Source organism: Orycteropus afer, unplaced genomic scaffold, assembly GCF_000298275.1.
Source record: "Orycteropus afer afer isolate SDZICR_OR568_19922 unplaced genomic scaffold, OryAfe1.0 scaffold00765, whole genome shotgun sequence".
Taxonomy (NCBI): Eukaryota; Metazoa; Chordata; class Mammalia; order Tubulidentata; family Orycteropodidae; genus Orycteropus; species Orycteropus afer.
Genome location: NW_006922352.1, coordinates 349,821 through 358,709, shown reverse-complemented (window position 1 = coordinate 358,709; position 8,889 = coordinate 349,821). Strand labels below are relative to the sequence as shown.

General features: G+C 53.0%; 1 protein-coding gene across 1 annotated transcript; it reads left to right on the top strand.

Annotated features, from left to right (window-relative positions):
* Positions 1-6,083: 6,083 nt before the first annotated feature.
* NKG7 (natural killer cell granule protein 7) lies at positions 6,084-7,476 on the top strand. The gene is made up of 4 exons (XM_042783243.1): positions 6,084-6,231; positions 6,943-7,053; positions 7,129-7,299; positions 7,421-7,476. The coding sequence occupies exons 1-4, from the start codon at positions 6,084-6,086 to the stop codon at positions 7,474-7,476; spliced, it is 486 nt and encodes a 161-aa protein (XP_042639177.1).
* The last annotated feature ends 1,413 nt before the right edge of the window (positions 7,477-8,889 follow it).

Genomic DNA, 8,889 nt, shown 5'->3' with positions numbered 1-8,889 from the left:
AACATTGGGGCTTCTCAGCCTCAGCAGCCAGTAGCTGTCTGAGTGAAGAAACGCCTCTAGCTCCAGTGGGCCGGGAGCAGGAGGCAGAGCTGGACCCCAAGGTTGAGGGGCTTTCACCCAGTCCCTAGAGCTTGGCACTTTGAACTTGGCCTTAACGCCTCCACATTGTAAGAATAAACTCCTGTTTGTTAAGGTCATCCCATTGGTGGTACATTCTCATCGGAGCGGCACTAGGAAACCAGAACCAGTGCTATGAGTCAAGATCTTGATGACAGTAGTTTATTTTTTCTCTGGTGGTGCAGTGCCGAAGGCATTTGACTGCTAACTAGAAGGCTGGTGGTTCAAGCCCACCAGCCACTCCTCGGAAGGACAACTGGGCAATCTACTTTCATAGAGATACTGCCTCAGAAACCCAAGGAGGGGTCACTATGAGTCGGATTCGACTCAATGGCAGTGTTTTTTTTTGTTTTGTTTTGTTTTTTATGAGTAATAGGTGCTACGTACAGTGTTGCAGAGTGTAATTTGCATATGTCATCATATCTGTAAGTTTATATGTAATGTTTCCATACCCCAAAGATCAGATTGAGAAAGATACTGATAATAAAAGGCAATAATGAAAACTAAAAAAATACAAAATAAAAAAATGAGGTAGTGGACTTACGTTAGAATTGACTTACGAGTCGCTGGAATGGACCCTGTCACAAGTTGGGAAGTACCCATAGTGTTGGCTCCGTCTCGATATTTTATCTAGAACTGGGCTCTTTATCATTCATCTACAGCTGCCAGCCTGGTCTACGCCATCTTGATCTCGCACCTGGTTATTGCAACAGCCTGCTAACTGGCCTGCCTGCTTCTGCCTTTGCCAGCAGTTGGGAGCTCTGATGGTGGAGAGGTTAAATGCCCCGCTGAGGACTGAAAGGCTGATGGTCCAAATGCATCGAGCAGCTCTGCTGGAGAAAGTCCCGAAGAACTGCTTCCATTTAATACTAAATTCCACCATCATGGAGTCAATCCCGACTCACAGCGCCCCTAGAGGACAGAGTGGAACTGCACCACAGGGTTTCCCAGGCTGTCAATCTCTAGGGAAGCAAAGCCCAAACCACACCCACTACAGGGAGTCAATTCCAACTCACAGCGCCCCTAGAGGACAGAGTGGAACTGCCTCACAGCGTTTCCAAGACTGTCAATGTTTAGAGGCCGACTGCCTTATCTTTCTCCCATAGAGAGGCTGATGGGTTCAAAGAGCCCACCTATTGGTTAGCAGGCAAATGCTTTAACCACCTTGCCACCAGAGCTCCTTTCCATAAAGGTTACAGCCTAGGAAACCCAATGAGGCATTTCTACTCCCTCACATGCGGTCTCCCCCATGAACAAGGACTCATCGGCACCTAACAACAACAACATGGATTGAATTTGTGAAACGTGGAATTCTGTGTTCCACAAAAAATATGGGTTGGAATGGTTACAGGGGACATCAAGCTCAACTGGCATAACACACTATACAAAAACATTGTTCTACATCCTACTTTGGTGAGTATCAACTAGGGTCTTTAAAGCTTGCAAGTGGCCATCTAGATGCAACAATGGGTCTCTCCTCGTCCAGAGCAAAGAAGAATGAAGAAAACCAAAGACACATGGAAACAATTAGTCCAAGGGACTGGTAGACTATGCGACCCTCAGCCTGTATGGCCGTGAGACCAGGAGAACTAGGTGGTGCCTGGCTACCACTGTCAACCACTTGGAGGGGGATCAGTGCAGGAGATCCTGGATAGAGAGGGAGAACAATGTGGAACAAAACTCAAAACAATAACAGTAATAATAAAAGGCCTGGTTTACTGGGCTGATAGAGCCTGGTGAGACCCCCAAAACTATGGCCTCCAGTTACCCTTCAGGTCTGGAATTGATCTCACTCCGGTGGCTTCCAGCCAAACAATAGACAGGCATATGGTGTGAACATTTACTTCAAGTAGATACACTCTTTAGAATGACCAAGCATGGGAGAACAGAAGGGCAGTGTTTGCACAGGAAGATACCTTGGGGGGCAGGCATGCATAGGAAAGAAGGACACAGGGAAGAGGTAACTACAGGGAGGAAGTGGGAAAAGAGCTGTTACATTGTGGGGAATTGCAGTCAATGCATGAAACAAAGCGTGTATGAGCTGCTGTAAGGAAAATGAATCTGCTGTCAACTTTCCCCCAAATCACAATAAAAATTAAAATGCATATATATGACTCATACCCCCTACCTGTGGATGTAATCCTCTCTGGAAATAGAATTGTCTTTGTTATGTCTCGAGGCCATGTGGGTATGGAATGTGTCCTGAATCTAATTACTTCTGAGTGATACAAAGAGGAGTAGTGACAAAGAGATAGACAAAGAGACTTGGGAAAGACAGCCACAACTGCAAGAAAAGGGAGACAGCCCTAGTCACAAACCCAGGAACCCCCCAGACTGCTAATCACTGTTGGTGTCAGGTGTCTTTGAGTCAACTCTGACTCATACCAACCCTATGTACAACAGAACAAAACACTGCCTGGTCACATACCATCCTTGAAACCCTGCTGTGTTCGAACCCACCTTTGCAGCCACTGTGTCCATCCATCTCATTGAAGGTCTTCCCCTTTTTTCCTGACCCTCTCCTTCTCCAGGAACTGGTCTCTCCAGACAACATGACCAAAGTATGAGTGAGAGATGAAGTCTGGCCATTCTCGATTCTGGGTGGACTTCCTTCAAGACAGACTTGTTGGTTCTTCCAGCAGCCCCTGGCACATTCAGTATTCTTCTCCAACACCACAAGGCAAAGGCATCAATTGTTCTACAGTCTTCCTTAGTCGTTGTCCAGCTCTCACATGCACATGAGGACACTGAAAGGACCATGGCTTAGTTACTAGAAGCTCAAATAGACAACAAATGACCTGCCCTAGAGTCACACCACGAATGTGGACTTCTCTGGTGGCATAGTGCCCAAGACCCTTGACTGCTAACCAGAAGGCTGGCAGTTCAAACCCACCAGCCACTCCTCAGAAGGAAGGTTGGGCAATCTACTTCCATAGAGATGCTGCCTCGGAAACCCAAGGAGGGGTCGCTATGAGTTGGCCCGAGTCGACGGCACATAACAACAACAACAACTGTGAGAAAATGAATTTCTAGCCTTCAGAGCCACCCACTTGGTGGCCTCTCTGTTAGAGCAACACTGGGTTACTAAGATACCACCCCCATCCCACAGCATCCAGATGAAGTCTGGGTGAAACACTATTCAGTACCTGTTGTTGTCGTTGTTGTTATGTGCTGTGGAGTCGGACCCGACTCATAGCGACCCCTCCTTGGGTTGCCGAGGCAGTATCTCTACGGAAGTAGATTGCCCAGTCTTCAGTACCTATCACTCCTAACTCCAAGCCCTTCAGTGGCTCCCATCTCAGAGGAAAAGTTAATGTCAACCAATGGCCCTGCAAAACATTATGTGTTTTGGCCGCATTTCTTCTCTGACTCCATCCCTCCTCACTCACTGCAGTTCAGGGGTCCCCAAGACCACCTTCAGGTTCAACAATTCTCTAGAAAGACTTGTGAACCCCAGAAGAGCTGTTAGGCTCTTGTAACAGTGAAAAGACATATTGAAAGAAATCAAGTGCACAGGTAGGAGCTGCTGAGAAGTTCCTGAGTCTGGAAGAGGCTGGGAGGCGCCGGAGGAAACTGGGTAAGACTTGGGGTGATTCAGGAAAAACAAAACAAACAAAAAACGGATAGGGCTTGGACAAAACTGATAAGAGCCCTTCGTGAATCAACTATTGGGACACAACAGGACATCAAGAAAAGCTTTAGCAGGGGGCAGGGGTGCATGGAGGGATGGATGCAGGGAAGAGGTAACTATCGAGAGGAAGTAGGAGGGGAGCTGTTGCATTGTGGGAAACTGTGGTCAATGTCGTGAGACAAAGTGTATGTGAACTGCTGTGTGGAAAGTGGATTTGCTCTGTCAATTTTCACCCAGATCACAATAAAAAAAAAAGAAAAAATAAATGAAAAGGAAAAGCTTTCAAAGGAACCTTTCCCTCTGGTGATGGCTACAAGCCAAGCTTTGTTTAGCGTGGGGTTGGAGATAATGCTGGGTAATTCCACCTTCAAGGTCAAGTTCAGCTGCTTCTGCTCTGAGCTCTTCTTGGCGTCCTTCATCTGCCCATACTCACTTGAGGTATGTGTGCCAAGGGGCACCAGGAACCTGGCCCTATGGCCAGCCTGTGGTGCCTATGTGTACAGTGACCTGCTGGAGCCAGGTACAGGTAATGCGTGTACACGTGTGTGGTGGTGGTGGGACTTGGGGAAATTGGCAACAAGGTCAGGCCTGGACGTGGGAGAGGATAAACCAAAAACGAAGAGGGTCACGTTGAGGTGGGAAGTCGAGGGACTGCAGAGAAACATGAAGAGCGAAAGAACTGGGCGTGGGACTGGGCTTAGAGTTGGAAATGTGGTGGAGGTGGGGATAGGCGTGAGGACCAACCAAAACAAAAGCAAACTCACTGCCTCTGAGTCAATTCTGCCTCACAGAGACCGCCATTGGGTTTCTGAGGTGGTAAATCTTCCCAGAAGTAGATTGCCCCATCTTCCTTCCGCAGAGCAGCGGGTGGGTTTGAACTGCCCACCTCTGGTTAGCAGTCCAATGCCATACGCACTGCACCACCAGGGGAATGAGGATGGAGTTAAGTTTGGAGATGAGGATGGGATGTGTTTGAAGTGGGAGCTGGGGTTAAGGACGGACTCTGTGCTCTGAGTCTCCGTCCAGCACACGCCCATGGCCCAGACTTCCTGAAGCGTGTCCTGATGTTCCTCACAGAGGCCATGGCCATTAAGGCAGGGGTCCCCTATGTTCATGACCTCCACTGCTGGAAGGCTACACACCTTTGCCGCTCTCAGGGGCAGCCAGTCACCTCACTGGTGAGGGTATGGGTGAGGGACGGGGGCCTCCAACCAGAGTCACTAATACAGGAGGGGCCAGGTCTCTTGGGTCACCGCTGGCTCTCCCCTTTGCCACCTGTCCTGGGGGGCTGACTCAGGTCACCTTCATGGCAGGCAGAGGTCTTCTCCTGGGCCGTTCACCGCTCCGTGGAGGTCTAGTCTGCCTGGGCCTCCTGGGTTGTAGAAGCTTTGCCTGATGCCTGCTCACAGGGGAGTGGTTGACCAGAACCCGATACCAGAGGCGGAGGGGGAGGCAAGTGCTTGGACAGCCTGCAGCCCCCCGTCCTCAGGTACCGGATCCAGGTGATGGCCTTCACCTTGGTGGAGGCCACATCACAGGCAGAGTTGCCTCTGCGTTCAGTTCTCAGTTGAGATCGTGGGTGTGTCTGCCTTTCCTTGAACTTTTTCAGAACTGTGACCATCCTTTGCCTACCCTGGGTTTAAGCCCAAACCAGGCACCAGGGACCCGGAGCCCCCAGTCCCTCCTACCTCAGGCACCGGAGTCTTAGTTCTCGAGCCCCCAGCCCCCTCCTCCTCCAATTCCAGGGGCCCAGCCTTTGGTTTCTTCCCTTTATGGGGACCCTGGATCTGAGGCCCCCTCTCCCGGTGCGGAAAGTTGCAGTACCCACAGGAAAGCATGACAAGGTCCCAACTGTCCCCTCTGGCCACATCCCCCTCCCGCCTCACTCACATCCTGACCTCAGACACCTCGGGGCCCCCAAAGCTCTATCTCCTCTCTTCCAGGAAGCCCCCTGTGGTGTTGAGGGCTCCAGGGGGAAGGGTAGTTACGGAAGCTGAGACAGAGAGACAGGGCCTGCAAACCGCCACCTAAACCACCCATCTTTCGCCACCTTCAGTGCCTTCCCCCATCACACACTCTGAGCGGAGCCAGAACTCGGGGAGGGAGGACTTGATGGTAAGGCCTCAGGAAGGGAGGGTGTGTGAAGCTCTCCACCACCCAGAACTGTGTGAAACCGAGCCAGGGACTCCCAGCAGCCCCTACTGCTTGCTGGCTTTTCGTGAGCTGGGAGGACCCGGGAGCTCGTCTGCACAACCTCCTACTCTCTTGGGGACCCAGGAGACCAGTCCTCTGGCCTCGCCATCCCTCCGGACCCAGAAACCCTGCACGTGCCACCATGGAGCCCCACCGGACCCTGGCCCTGCTGGCTGGCTCCCTGGGCCTGGTGGTCACCCTCACTGCTATGAGCACAGACTGGTGGGTCGAGGTCAAGGGCCCCCACTTTTCAATTCATGCGGGCCTCTGGCTGAAAGGCCCAGTGGCAGGTAAGGGGAGTGGGCTCTCTTAGTCAGCCAGGGTTGCTATGACAAAATACGTCAAAGTGGGTGGCTTTGGTGGCCAGGACTGTGTTGCCTTACAGTTATGGAGGCCAGCGATCTGTGGCATGGGCACCGGCTCACTCTAGGGAAGATTCTGCCTTGTGTCTCCCAGCCTCTGGAAGGCCCAGGTTACCCTTGGTTTCTAAAAAGATCTTCACATGGTGCCTGTCCTCCCTCGGTGTGGTTTTTGTCTCCATGTCTGTCCTCCTTTTGATCAGACATCGCTAAGAAGGAATTAGGACCCACCCTAGTCTGTTATGGCTTCATTAAACCAAAGCAAACCAAAACCAGTCTCCTTCCAGTTGATTGATTCAGACGCCTGGAGATCCACGTGTTGCAGAACAGAACTGGGTGGGCCCCAAAGGCTCTCCAACGGCTGTGATCTTTCAGGAGATCAACAGCTTCCAAGGTGCCTGTGGGTAGGTTCAAACCACCAACCTTTTGCTTAGCCCTGGGTCCCCTCTAGGGAAGCCCACGTGACCTCATTAACTTAGTGCAGAACATCTCCAGAGGCAGACCGTATTTGCAAACAAGGTCACGTTTACAGATCCCAGGTGTTAAGACCTCCACGCATCTTTTGGGCAGAGGGGGGACACAAGTCTCTTGAGGGAGACTGACCCGTGGCGACAGGCACTTAGAGGTCCCCTCTCCAAGCAGAATACATCCACGTGACTCAGGCCTTCACCGTCCTGGCCTCGCTGGGGGCCCTGCTGTCCTTGATCATCCTGGGCCTGACTTTCATGCCCCTGCTGTCCAGCCCGAGCCGTGGTCTCCTGGTCTCCACCATCATAGTCCTTGCAGCAGGTAAGGACCCTGCGGGGTTGGGCTGCGCGGGGTGGGGAGCGCCCGTCGAACCGTCTCTCTCGTCCTTGTCCCCAGCTCTCTTCATGACGGTGGCCATGGTGGTGTACACCAGCGAGCACTCGAACCAGGATGGCTTGTCCCAGCTCCAGGACTCCTTCGGCTGGTCCTTCTACCTGGGCTGGGTCTCGTGTGTCCTCTTGCTGTGTACAGGTGACTGTGATCCTCCCCCCACCCCCCCGCCTCCCGGGAGCTTGGGGGGCGGGCGTCTAATCAGAGGATCTGAAGGAGCAAGTGCGGAGCAAATGCTCACCCCTCTCTCTGGCCACCTCAGGTTCTCTGAGTCTGAGTGCCTACTGTGCCCGCCCGTCTGGCTATGACACTCTGTGAGCAGGAAGCCGAGAACAGCAGGACGCGTCTGGGAGTGGTGTTCCGGAAGCCATCGGGAGTCACAGACATCCCTGAGCCTCCGTTCCTCACGCCCTCCTAGTCCTTCCCCACCCCTTCACTTGTTCCTTCCTTCATTCAACAACAACAACAACAAAAAAAAATGGCTGGGATCTGGCTATCCTGAGGTTCATTTCACCCAGGTAGGAGTCAACCAAGATCAGCTTCATGGCGAAGGACTCAAAGCCTGCCCTTCCCACAGGGGAACCAGTGTGGACACAGGCATGGCCCAGTGTCCTCCTCTCCCGGCCTCTGGGCCTGTTCCTTCTGTCCCCACCCCTCTCCTGTACGTCCTTCCTGGCCCTAGTCCCCTCTTTCTCTCCGATCCTGTGTGCGTCGTCTTCCTCGTTGTCCGTTTCATTCATTCTCTTCCCACTTGGCATTGCCTGACTGTCCCCTCTGCTGGGCCATGCTGGGGAGGCAGACGTGGCTGAGACCAAGCAGGCCCGCCAGAGCCTGGCAGTTTAGGGCAGGTGGCAGTTCCAGACAGGCCACACAGCAAAGCCTTCTGAGGAGAGGGGTTCTAGGAACTCCCTGACGGCTAAGGACCAGGCGCTCCCGCTGGTGGGGGCGGCGTTCACCACCGAGTCAGCTCCAACTCAGGGCACCCCTGCGTGTGCCAGACTACAGCTGTGACCCACAGGGCTCTCAGAGGCCGATTTGTTCTAAGTACATCAGCAGACTTTTCTTCCGAGGAGTCCGGGTGAACCTTTCACTCAGCAGCTGAGGTTAACCACTGCAGCACCCAGAGACTGTGGTCATCCAGGTGGATGGGCCTGTAGGATGAGTGATGCTTGGGGACTGGAATGGAGGACGTGGGGGGTGCTACAAAGGGAGAGTGGGGAGGTGTGTGGTGGCCACACCTGACTTTCTCCTGAGCGTGATGGGGAGCCAGGAGAAGACTGTGAGCAGAGGAGGGACAGTGTCAGCGCTGGGGGTCAGACAGACCCCTCAGGGTCTGCAGGGAGGTCGGGAGGTTAGGGAGACCTTGGTAATAAAACATGTGGAAGAGACTCGGGCCCAGCGCATGAGATGGGAAGGAATGAGCCCGACAGAGAATGCAGGGGCAGGAGGAACAAGTCTTGGGCGTGCAAGGGCTTTGTGGAGGGAAGGGGAGTGCGTCTGGGGGGAGGGTGGTGGCTGTCCCCAGTTTGGTGGAAGATGCTGACCTCAGCTGGGACATGGTTGAACTTGCCAGGTCTGAGAGACACCCAGGGGCAGGTAAGGCTGGTGCCTGAGGCTCAGGAGAGATCTCCAGGTCTTTATTCTGAGGCGTCCGTGGCTGGAATTGAACCTGCAGCCTTTCAGTTAGAAGCTCAGCGAGTTAACCATGGAATCACCCGCGACTCCAGCAAT

What these genes read in the sequence shown, in the direction of transcription:
- NKG7 (XM_042783243.1), top strand. Translation starts at nt 6,084, where the DNA reads ATGGAGCCCCACCGGACCCTGGCCCTGCTGGCTGGCTCCCTGGGCCTG. An exon ending in GCTGTCCAGCCCGAGCCGTG is followed by an intron (nt 7,054 to 7,128) that starts GTCTCCTGGTCT and finishes CGGGGTGGGGAG; the next exon opens with CGCCCGTCGAACCGTCTCTC. An exon ending in TGTCCTCTTGCTGTGTACAG is followed by an intron (nt 7,300 to 7,420) that starts GTGACTGTGATC and finishes TGGCCACCTCAG; the next exon opens with GTTCTCTGAGTCTGAGTGCC.